The sequence below is a fragment of the Acanthochromis polyacanthus genome, chromosome 19, assembly GCF_021347895.1.
Source record: "Acanthochromis polyacanthus isolate Apoly-LR-REF ecotype Palm Island chromosome 19, KAUST_Apoly_ChrSc, whole genome shotgun sequence".
In the NCBI taxonomy this organism is placed as follows: domain Eukaryota; kingdom Metazoa; phylum Chordata; class Actinopteri; family Pomacentridae; genus Acanthochromis; species Acanthochromis polyacanthus.
This window is the reverse complement of record NC_067131.1, coordinates 28,406,304-28,418,863: the sequence shown is the minus strand read 5'-3', so window position 1 is coordinate 28,418,863 and position 12,560 is coordinate 28,406,304. Positions and strand designations below refer to the sequence as shown.

Below are 12,560 nucleotides of genomic sequence, written 5' to 3'. Positions count from 1 at the left end.
GTCTCAGAAGGAGGGAAAGGATTCACTTTGTCGCAGTGTTCAACGTCGTCTCCTAGAAGTTTATCTGAGGGCGTTTCAAACAGACAATAGAGTCGCTAAGTGGAAATATCTGCTGTCTGTATTCCCATTTCATAACTTTATTTAAATTATATCAAATTTTTATTGAACACAGAAACACGGGAGTCTCTCAGATAATCTAAACAAGCCTACAGGTTTATATTGGGGCTGCCACTTTGAATTATTTTACATTTATTTTTAAGATATTCTGCCATGATGTCCCCACACTGCAGGACCCACGAGCTTGGAGTGTTTTTGCTTTTGAGAAAAGAGGATCTGAGGAACCAGAATGCATCATCTTCTCAGCAATACCTTCTTGTTTTTATTAAAGCGTCCAGTATTTTGTTCATAATTTAGACGAGTAATTGCACTGAGAGTGAGAAGTTATAAACAGGTTAACTTTTTTTAAATTGGAAGAATAAATCCAAAACAAAACAAACAGCTGTTTGCACCTTGCTACCCTAAACATTAAGATCTGACCTGAGTAATTTAATTATTAAAGTTAAGAACCTACAATGTTATATACTGCACAAATTTACATTACTAGTTGGAATATTAATGATTGTTTTGTTAAGCAGTTTGGAATACATAATAATGATCATAAAATAAAAATAAGGACAAATTGTAAAACTGGACAATTATGTATTGCATAAATTTACTTAATTAAAAAAATATAGTTAAAACCTAAAAATGGTGTTTATTTTACTAATTTACCTGACGAATTTAAAAAATATAATTAAAATCTAAAAATGGTGTTTATTTTACTAATTTAAATAGAACAACAAAACACTAATATTTAAATGCTATACATATTTACATGACTGGTTTGAATATTAAACATTGTTACGTTGAAGCACCTGAAGCGCTTTGGTTAGGGAAGTCAGGGAAATATTGCAGACTTGAGATTTAATTTGTGCATGTTATAGAGTTATTTGAAACCACAATGTGATGCTGTCGCCTATTTTACAGACTACAGTTCTTTGTGTCACTGACTTGAGTTTAGTTTGGCCACCATCCACCCCGACCTCCTCCCTGCTGCTTTATAATCTACATAAATGTAGAGTTTCTTTGCTTTTATTACAAAAACTGACTACATTTGTGATTAATAAACCTTTTAGTAAGATATAAAGTAGTTTCTTGTTAGTTTCTGTTGTACTACACGCCATCATAACGCCGCCGTAAACCTGATAAATGACCCGTCATGTTGGTTACGTCCTGCTGCTGCCGACCACGTGTGTCCAGACGCTCAGGTATCAGCTCATCATTTATTAACGTTTACTGCTTCCACCTTCCAGTGACTCTGCAGCTCAAACATTATGTCACCGCTGCTTATGACCGTGCTTAAGAGCTTTATCCTCTTTACTACGGCGGTGTGTTTGGGTGTTATGACGCAACATGAAAGTATGAATGAGGCTTTGATCACAGAAATATCTGGCTGAGGGATAAATCACCCACCGCTGCTCTTGTTTACTCTGTTCACTCCGTTTCTACACGGAGATTAACGTACTGTGGTGATTGTACTCTTAATAAACTCATTTTTAAACATTACCAGGCAAACTTTAGTTGGTTTATGGGGTCAAATGTCACGAAATAAACTAAATAACTTCATGTCATCCAATGAAAACAAACTGTATTTCATATATAATACTAATGTCCTTGTATAAATTAGTTTTTAAAGCACATTTTGACTTTATACTAACATTAATAATACAAATATCTTTTATTTTAGTGCCCCAGTAAACCTTCTTTTGCTGCTGTTCCGTGTCAAAATGCCATCGGTGAAAAAGGCCAACAACATAAAAAACAATTTAAGGTAAGAGATTTTTTTTGCTTCTTCAAATTGTGAATTTATATCATTCCTCTTTTACTCACATTTTGCTCTAAAATTGTGAATCTGACATAACAGCACGTTTTGTGTAGTTTCTATGACAGATTAGCACTACTTAATGCATACAGTGTGATTAAAGGCAGAAGCATATAATTCTCAAATTATCTTTAATATATAAAGAAAAGCAAAGAAAAAAAATCAAAACAGCTAAAAATGAGAGATGCACTTGTGGTCTTAGACTTTAAATTTGGACATCGGTTCATGTCAGCTCACATGCAGACTGTTAATCCTGCAAATGTGAGTTGAGTCATTTTTAAATAAAATATAAAGATATTTTCTCAATAATTTCCTCCTTTTCTTCATATTAACATAGTAAAGTGAATATTGTTGAGTTTTGGTGACATCATCCACAGCTCTAGGAAACTGCACAATCAAAAGTTCAATGTTTTATGAAGTTAATCAAGAAAAGAATTTTAATTTAGTCAGTTGTGAGTACTTTCTGTGGATAGGTAGTATGTATTTCAGCTTAGAGCTAACAAAAGCAAAGAAAGAAACATCTTTATAAAACAAATATGAAGTAATGACATCCAGAAAGTCTTCTTTGGTTTGGATGTGTTTGCACTTGACAGACTGCAAAAAATGAATTCCCATTATGTCTGCACTGCCTGTAGACATCACGGTCCTATTATCACACCTGAACTGATTTTACGGCTCTTATCCAGGTTGTTTTCTCCTGACTAGATCCTTGCTTGTGTTCTGTCTACTCTCAGATGTACATCGCTTTGGATAAAAGCAACTACTAAATGAAATTGTAGAATTGGAGAAAGCATTCTATTTGAAGGAATAATTAAGTTACAGTTATTTACAATGCACATCATTAAAACAGAGTCAAAATGAGGTTGTTGATAACCGTAATGTTAAATCTGGACAGGATGTAAATGTTATATCTATAATTTATGACTTGAAAGGCAAGTTGTCTTTAAAAAGACATCAAAATTACATAATTTCTCAAAACTACAAGCAGAAATAATTGTTGGATTTTCAGCTTACCAACGGTCCTTGATTAAACCCTGTGACGGAATAAACCATTCGTTCCAGATTCTGTAAAAAAACAAACAAATTAGAGAGACAGAGAGGAAATAAAAACCTACTGGATCAATAAAATAAATGCAGCATGGCTCAGAAACAGTGAACAGAGGAGCAAGTCAATGAAGATACATTCAGCATGGTGAAACATCTTTGTACAGATGAAGAGCAGAGTAGAAAGAAAAAGTCTGGAGAGTAAACATGGAGATAGTTAAATATCTGTTGTATGTGGAGACAAAACCACTGTAAAAGAGACACAAAAGCACAAAAATAAGACACAAAATGAAACAAAATAAGGATTACAAGACACAAATTGATAAAATCAATACACAAAATGACACAAAGCAGATGAAAAATGCTTAAAAAACAATACAGAAATAAAGAGAAACAAAATGACCAAAACAACACAGAAAGCAAAAAAAAAGACACAAAATGAATGCAAACAGACAAAAAACCCCACAAGAATACTACAATAATGCACAATTAATGGCTCAAAAACAGTGAACAGAGCAGCAAGTTGTTGACGATACATTCAGCATGATGAAACATCTTTGTACAGATGAAGAACAGAGGAGAGAGAAAAAGTCTGGAAAAATCGTAAGAATATAAATAGTTATCTGGAATATTCTTTTGCAAAAAATAAAGAAATTCAAACATAGTTTTTTTTTAAACAATGCACAGCTTTATAACTGTGATACTTCCAAAAAAATACAAAACAGCTGTCTTTCGTTTTAGTCTAAAAAAATCAACAAAATCTAAGCTTAAAATTGTGATATTTCATCTGCTTTATTTGTGCCAAAAATTCACCATTTGTTCTAACTAGATTCTGTAAAATACAAAAAAATTCAGGGACTTTGCTGTTAAAGTTCGGGCCGTGTTGAAGCAGTGCAGAGAGGAGACAAGTATGTAAACAAATAAAAATTATTTTAACTGTCTTTAGCATGTGGAGCCATTTTTTCCCCTGCAATAGTAACATCTGTGGGCACTTGGAAAGATGTTAGAGTGGTTACAGTTATTGTGATTTTTGTAAATGAAAGAATCAAAGAAATTCCACTTTTTGTATGATTTATATGGCATTATAACAGAAAACATGCCATAGTTGTCTCTCCTCCTATCCATGGAGGTGCAGGAGTTTATACTGCAGTGAAAAATGAGCCACAGTGGGTAAAAATGCCTGTTTAGAGGGTTAAACCAGTTTGTCATCGTCTTCTCTCTACTGGCTCTAAGCATCAGGTGCAGCCTGAATATGGAGGCTTTAGGACCCAGAGCCTGGGTGCTGTTGAAGCTGCTGCTGCCTTCAGTCTCCGTCCTGTCGGATAGAAACAGTCACTGCTGGATCTCTCCTCTCTGATATGAAGCTCTGAGGGCCTCAGACTTCCAGCATCCAGCAGCAGATGGAGGACTTCCACAGATCAACTACCTGCTGTGGGAGTTTCCTCTGAGTTTCCTCCTCTCACCGGTGACACCTTTGTTGTTGTGTTGAATTTTTGCTGCTCGTCCCGGACAGAAGCCACAGGCTTGAACTCCTCCTCCTCCCTTTTCTCTTTCAGCTGTCAGTCTGTCTGTCACTGTCAGGATATCCCCTTCCCTCTTTCTAGGGTTTCATAATGCGGCCAGCACCGACTCTCATTCAGCAGCTCGGGTGGATTTCATCCCGCCGCCTGTCCAAGAATATCGACCAGTAATAACTTGAGCATGAGGCGACACAGTGGGGTCGTGGAGATAATGGAAGGTCACGGGCCACACAGGACTCAACTCTGAACCAACAGTTGTTTTCTAACCCTCCTGGCAGCGCTGTTAAGATTTTTGAGTTTTTGAGTATATGAGCGTTTTTTTGGATTTACAGTCATGGGAAATGCAGCAGGGAGCATCGAGGCTTCCCAGGGGAAGGATGGGAAGGCGGCGGCCCCGGGGTCCAGCGGGCCGGCCGGGGCCAAGCTGCCGATGCCACCTGAGGAGGAGCTGGAGGAGAGATTCAGCGCCGTGCTGGTGAGTCAACTTTCACACAGAGAGGAGAGCGCACGGCAAACGGCAGAAAGAAACAAAAGAATGTGGAATATGTTGGAAATGTGCACGTCCTCAGGACAAGCTTATCGGAGTGCCAGGTACACAATGCCACTGTGGAAAGATACATAAGAGCTCCTTTATGCTGAGGCTTACTGCAGCTTTAGGCTCACTGCTTCTCTACGGGCTGTTGAATAATGAAACTAGGAAGTCTGGTCTGTTAATAAAAGGTACTCAGCTATCTTTACAACGTTAAATATACTTAGAATACTTTGTTTAATATAGAACCTCTTAGTTTATTAGTTACCCAGAGAGGGTTAAGTGAGTTTCACACTATATGGTGAAAAGTATGACAGCAGAAAATTAAATTCCACCATTTTCAGTAGCAGATTAGATGGTGAAAACTATTTTTCAACTTCAACATAAACGCTTATTTACAAAGAAAACTGCTTCACACACATTTTAATTCACACGCATATGGGTTCTGTAAAGTGTTTTGAGACAATTTGACCTGTAGTTGGCGCTATATAAATACAATTGAACTGAATTGAATAGATTAGACAGCAATGACAGTAGCTGGTAGCTCACAATAACAGAAATGCTATGCAGTGTGTTAGCCCATACAGGATAACATTAACCTAAACGAGATGACATCTTCCACAATGTTAGAGTAAACGGGATAATATTAGCCACAACATTAGCCTAAAACAAAATAACACTATCGGCTACATTAGCCCAAACAAGATAACATTAACCTGAACAAGATAAAGTTAGCCATTATGTTAGCCTAAATAAGATGACATTAGCTTCCACTTTAGCTTTATAATTACCTAAACATAAACAAGATAGTATTAGCCATGATATTAGCTTAAACTAAATAACAGTATCTGCTATATTAGCCTAAGCAAAATATCATTAGCCACTGTGCTGGCCAATGCAAAATACTGTTAGCCGCTACGTCAACCTAAACAAAATAACATTAGCTTCCATATTAAGCTAAACAAGACGACGTGAGCCATTATGTTAGAGTAAACAGGATATTTGCCACAACAATAGCCAAAACAAAATGACACTATCGGCTACATTAGCCCAAAAAAGAAAACAGTGGTGTAAACAAAATAACATTAACCTGAACAAGATAAAGTTAGCCATTATGTTAGCCTAAATAAGATGACATTAACTTCCACTTTAACTGTAACCATTACCCAAACCTAAACAAGATAGTATTAGCCACTAAATTAGCCTAAACTAAATAACAGCATCTGCTATATTATCCATCCATTTTCTTTCGCTTATCCGGGGCCGGGTCGCGGAGGCAGCAGGCGAAGCAGGTCGTTCCAGACGTCCCTCCCCCCAGCGACGCTTTCCAGCTGTTCCTGGGGGATCCCGAGGCGTTCCCAGGCCAGACAAGATATATAATCCCTCCAGCAAGTTCTGGGTCTACCCCGGGGTCTCCTCCCAGATGGACGTGCTCGGAAAACCTCCAAAGGAAGTCTCCCTGGAGGCATCCGAGTCAGATGGCCAAACTGCCTCAACTGGCTCCTTTCGATGCGAAGGAGCAGCGGCTCTACTCCGAGCTCCCTCCGGATGTCTGAGCTCCTCACCCTATCTCTAAGGCTGAGTCCAGCCACCTTACGGAGGAAGCTCATTTCGGCCGCTTGAATCCGCGATCTTGTTCTTTCGGTCACTACCCAAAGCTCATGACCATAGGTGAGGGTTGGAACGTAGATGGACTGGTAAATCGAGAGCTTCGCTTTACGGCTCAGCTCCCTCTTCACCACGACGGTTCGGTACAACGCCTTCATTACTGCTGACGCCGCACCAATCCGCCTGTCCATCTCTCGCTCCATTTTCCCACACCACTCCCCTCAACCCAGAGGGAGCAATCCACCGGTTTCCGGCAGAGAACCATGGCCTCGGACTTGGAGGTGCTGATCCGCATCCCTGCCGCTTCACACTCGGCTGCAAACCGCTCCAGTGCGTGCTGGAGGTCACGGTCTGAGGACGCCAACAAAACCACATCATCCGCAAAAAGCAGAGATGCGATCCTGAAGCTCCCAAACCGAAAACCCTCCCCACCACGACTGCACCTTGAAACCCTGTCCACGAAAACCACAAACAGGATTGGAGACAAGGGGCAGCCCTGGTGGAGTCCAACACCCACCGGAAACATGTCTGACTTAGTGCCGAGTATGCAGACACAGCTCTCACTTTGGTTGTACAGGGACCCCATACTCCCGCAGTGCCCCCCACAAAGCCCCTTGGGGGCCACGGTCATAGGCCTTCTCCAAATCCACAAAACACATGTAGACTGGCAGGTCATACTCACATGACCCCCCCTGCAGCTCCGCAAGGGTAAAGAGCTGATCCGCTGTTCCACGACCGGGACGGAATCTGCACCATCGCCAGTGTTTTGGCGCGAGCTATCGCGCGATTTCAGAACGAGATTTGCTTTCTAGCGTCCAGAGATTTGGATACAGACCACAACAAATAGCGATCACCAGGTAATGTGGAGGTTTTCGTTCACTTCTCATCTCTAGTATGTTGTGGGACACTCGTTGAGACTATCCGAGCCGGTCAGTGTGGGGGAAAAAAGCACGTTAGGGCAGACTTTGACGCGGGGGGGCAAGTTGCCCCATACTTTTCGCTAGCCGAGCTGCTAGCTGAGCTGCTAAGCTGCCTGCCTGGCTAAATACTGGAGCTATGTCGAAAATTCATTTCTCCATCACTGACATGTATGAAAAGACATATGAAAACAGACCCCAGGTTGAAAAAAAAACAAAGTTCCCCTTTAATGCTGTGATATCACAACAGCATCACTTTATTCTACACGCCTCATTTAAAAATTACCAAAAATAAACAGCTTGTTCTTATCAGATTCTGTAAAAACTAAATATTCTGCACTTGACAGCACAACTAAGATATGTTTGAGTCTGCTGTGACCAAAAGTCACATGAGAAATATTCAGCAACTTTTCAGGTTGAACAGCAGGCAGTGTTTACGCAGATAAAATAAAAATCAAACCTACTGGATCAATAAAATGAATTCAGCATGGCTCAAAAACATTAAACAGAGGAGCAAGTTGTTGGAAATACACTGAGCATGGGGAAACATCTTTCTACAGATGAGGAGCAGAGCATAGAGAAAATGTCTGGAGAGTCTGGAAACATGGAGATATTTAAATACCGACAGTATGAGGAGTCAAAATGACACAAACCAGTCAAATGAGACAGAAATGATCCAAGATAAGAAATATGAGACATGAAATTAGGGAAACAAGACGCATTAATGACAAAAAAAGAGACAAAACTGTCCCAAAGTGCCAGAAAATGATGCAAACGGCTCAGAAAAACAGCACAAATGAGACAGAAGTTGTTGGAAGATACATTCAGCATGGTGAAATGTCTTTCTACAGATGATGAGTAAATTACCCAGAGAATTAACGAAATCCACACTTAAAACAATTTTTATGAGTATAATTAAATGCTTAAAACCGACATCAGATCTTAAAACTGAGAAGGCATGACTGCTTTAACTGCGACCACGTGACAGAAATTCATTGAACATTCGGCTGAACTGCAGGCTGTGTTTAAGCAAAGTCCTATTGTTTGACGGAGAGCATTCCTCGACCGTAACTTCATCCTAACTTATTTGTCTCAACAACACGAGCAGCAATAGACTAAACTCATGTGTACATGACGACAACAAAAAAACAGAAAACAAGGAAGCAGCATATCTGAGTGTTGACGATGCCATGCTCAATATGTGGCCAGACGACCTGCTCTGTGATTAACTGCATTCCTCTTTACATTCCTCCATCCGTCTTATCACCAGAGCTTCATGGAGACGCTGTGGTTTGATAACGTAAACAGAACAACCCTCAGGTTCACTGTCAGTGTGAACAGACATTCCTGAAGGTGAAAGGTAACGAACCAACGCCCTGATAGACGCCGATTACCTCCAGAGAGGAAGCTGGATCGATGTGAGCAGAAAACACTCCCTGTTAGGGCAGAACCTGAATTATAATTACCCCTGCTCAGCGCTAATGTTTACGTTCCTTCACTGGAATATCTTTAAACCACTTCAGCCGGTTTCTGTGAGATTTAGTGGACAGATGGGACTCAATCTGCAGAATTAGAAGATTACGAAGATCATGTTGAAATAAATATAACCCCCTAAACCCCCAGACAGTTTCTGAGGGTTTGTGCTCCTGTCACATTGTGACTTATGTTCACATGTTTTCCAGTGTTTTAGCCATGCTGCATTCAGTTCAAGTATTGTTTTGTTTCCCCCTCAGTTCCTCTGGTCACACTGCCTGCAGTTCAGCCGAAAAGTCTGTTGTGCAGTAAAACTGTGTAAAAATACAGATTTTTGATGAGAACATCATTAAAAATGTGTTCTTTAAACAGTCTACATGTAAATTAATAATATGTAGTAAAATCACCAGCTATTATCTGTAACTTCATTTATTAAAGCAGGATTTTTTTTTGAAATAACAGCTATTTTTGTCAGTATTACATTTTAGGAACTTTAAAATGCCAACAAATATCTGTAAAAAAGATTTTATTTTTCTAATTTAAATATAGTAAAGGTAGTGTACATTTTAGGGTCACATGCTGCAAAAGAACAAATCATAATTTTTAAAAATACAGATTTTTAATGAAAACATTACCCAAAATGATGTTCTTTTAGCAGTCTACATAAAAATTAATATCTAGTAAAATCACTAGATATTATCTGTAACATAATTTATAAAAATGAAGAAAAAAATTAAAATGGCAGCTAATTTTTTCTGAACTTATTTTTCAAAAACTTTTAAATGCAAACAAATATTTATAAAATAACATTTTATTTTCTGGATTTAAATTCAGTAAAGGTAGTGTACATTTTAGAGCCACATACTGTAAAAGAACAAAATAAAATTTGTAAAAATACAGATTTTTGATGTGGACAGTTTTGACACATTTTTCTATGAGTACTAAACATCTTTTTTTTTCTGTGATTTGTTAGATATCTGTAATTAACCAAAAGAAATCTGTGAAATAACAGTTAAAGCAATTGGTGAGAACTCAATGATGTTGTCGCTTCGCCACCGTCACACGCTAATGTCACACATTAGCATCACATGCTAACATTACACGCTACGGTCACGCTAACGTCATACTGAAGAATGCAGAATTGTATTTTTTTCTAGAATTTACTATGTAAAACAGTTTGTATCTGTCTAATTTTAGAATAAGACACTTATAATAGGAGTAATTTTGATTAAATATCAAATATTTAAGCTTATATTTAGTTTATTTGTTCAGCATTTATCACATTTCAGGTTTGAATAATTCAAGAACCATCAGAAAGTTGAAAAACTGATGAATTTTTCTGTTTTTACAGTTTCTGGCTCTGATAAATGGTGTAATTTTGGCAATTTTTACAAATATAACATGCATAAACCTTGAGGCAGGTTTTGTGTTTATAAATCCTGAGGTGGTTGTAACTCATCCATAAAAAAAAATCTGATTTAGTTGTTTTTTTGTCACTTTTAGTTTCTTATCCATGAAGTCCTGGATTTCTAAAAAGCATCTTAAGATTAAATTGGTCGAAAATCTGTTCTTTACCAAAGCATCATAACCAAAGATTGTAGACGAACAAGTAAGCAGCTACCGGAGTTTATATTTGTCATCTACAGCTTGAAATTTACTTTCACAAACAGCAGCTAAAACAATAAACTTAATACATTCTACTGAGTTGTAACTCGGGATGCACCAAATGATGCATCGTCTGAGCAGGAAACATCATCAAAAGCGGAAGTGAGTGCGCAATGCAACAGAAATCACCGTCCGACTGGAGCGCGGAACACGGACGGACGTCTGCACTGCATCGTGCTTATATTATGTATGCACGATGCAGCACGGACATCTGCGATCTATTGTAAACGCGGATGTCAGCGTTTACTATACAGCTGTATCTAAACGTGGACGTCAGCGCTGCATCGTGCATACATAATATAAGCACGATGCAGCGCTGACGTCCGTCCGTGTTCCGTGCTCCAGTCAAACGGTGATTTCTGTTGCATTGTGCGCTCACTTCTGCTTTTGATGACGTGTCGTGCTCAGACGATGCATCGAAGCATCATTTGGTACATCCCTAGTTGTAACAGCATCTACGCTTTGTGGTTTATGTATTTTAACATACAACACGCTTTATACACAGTTAATATGTTTAGTAGGGCTGCAGAGAAACAGGCAAAGTAAATCAATAAATAGATAAATACAGGCCACAACTGTGAATAACATCCACATCAATAAAATGAATGCATTTAAACCCACTAAAATTCTGTTATTTCACAGATATTTGCCATTATTTTCAGTTTCTGAATGCTACAGTCTTCCACCATTTTAAAACATATTTTTGGCACCCTTGCTGCCAGATTTGCACTGTGTTTTTCCCACAGTAATCACTCACAACAACTTTGTATTGATTCATAGTGACCCTTTTCTGCACATTAATAAAGCCACCAGATCTCACTGTGGAGGTCACGGCTTCAGGTTATTGCTATAATTTGTCATATTTCTGTACGTAAAACCTTTTCTGATGATAAAATCTGAGAGAGTGACATACAGTCATGTATCTTTTCACATTTTAGTTTAGTAAGCTAATTTTTTTCAACAAATGCTGCTTTCTTTGTCTCCAGTTTCAGTAACGGAGCTCAGAGTGAGCTGCAGTCGGAGGATTAGTGCGTACGACGTGCTGAGGGTCGAAAACTGCAATGAATTTATGAGCCAGCAGCAAACGTCTTGTGCCAAAGCCTGCAGCAGTTTGTGTTCACGTGCAGAAAAACATGCATCTCTCTGCTGCATTTCTTCCTCCGCTGTGTTTGTGTATCTCCCTAAATATAGATGATCTCCCAGCCAGTCTCTGTGCTGACGGTGCACAACAAACCTGCTGCACTAAGTGGAGGAGAGACTCCGTCTGCATACAAACCAGCAGAAGTGATGCTGCAAACTGTCGTCGCTTCCTTCTGCAGAGACTAAAAGCTGGGAGGGTTTGGGGCTGGAGGTGGATAATAACGTGTCCACAGTATTTGCGTGTGTTACGAGCCGCCGGGTTTGTTTTTTTATCGACGCTTTATGAAGCTTTTATGTGACGCAGCGACAGAATCAATACGAAATCTGCACAGTACGTTCAGCTCAGCGTGATAAATGCACAAAGGCTTCAGTCACATCCAAATTTACGTCGGGCACTTTTCCCCTCAGTGTTTTACATAACACTTTGCATATTTCCCAACAGGGAATGCGGCAGTGGGTGGAATTGTAAATGTACATCTGTGGATTCGTGTACTGTATTTACAGACACAAAGACAACAGGAGGGAACATTTTGTCTCTTGTTAGTCGATCTGCTCTTTTGGCAGGCTCCTTTCTCAGATACTTTAATAGTTTCTTTGTGAAACACAAAATCTGAGACATCAGGTGCTTTTCCAGCCAACTGTGTTTTAGTTTTGCAGTGAATAAACTACAGGCTGTTTCTAAAGCCTGAACACAGGAAATCTCATTAACTAACTTTTTTTTTGCCTCAGTGGATGTGAAGGAT

General features: G+C 39.0%; 1 protein-coding gene across 1 annotated transcript in view; it reads left to right on the top strand.

Annotated features, from left to right (window-relative positions):
* The first annotated feature begins 4,267 nt into the window (after positions 1 to 4,267).
* Positions 4,268 to 12,560, top strand: part of LOC110960446 (formin-like protein 1) — a 51,696-nt gene continuing 43,403 nt past the window's right edge. The window contains exon 1 of the mRNA XM_051939816.1: positions 4,268 to 4,960. Within this exon, the coding sequence (XP_051795776.1) occupies positions 4,820 to 4,960 (141 nt within the window). The 5' untranslated portion in view covers positions 4,268 to 4,819. The remainder of the gene's footprint in view (positions 4,961 to 12,560) is intronic.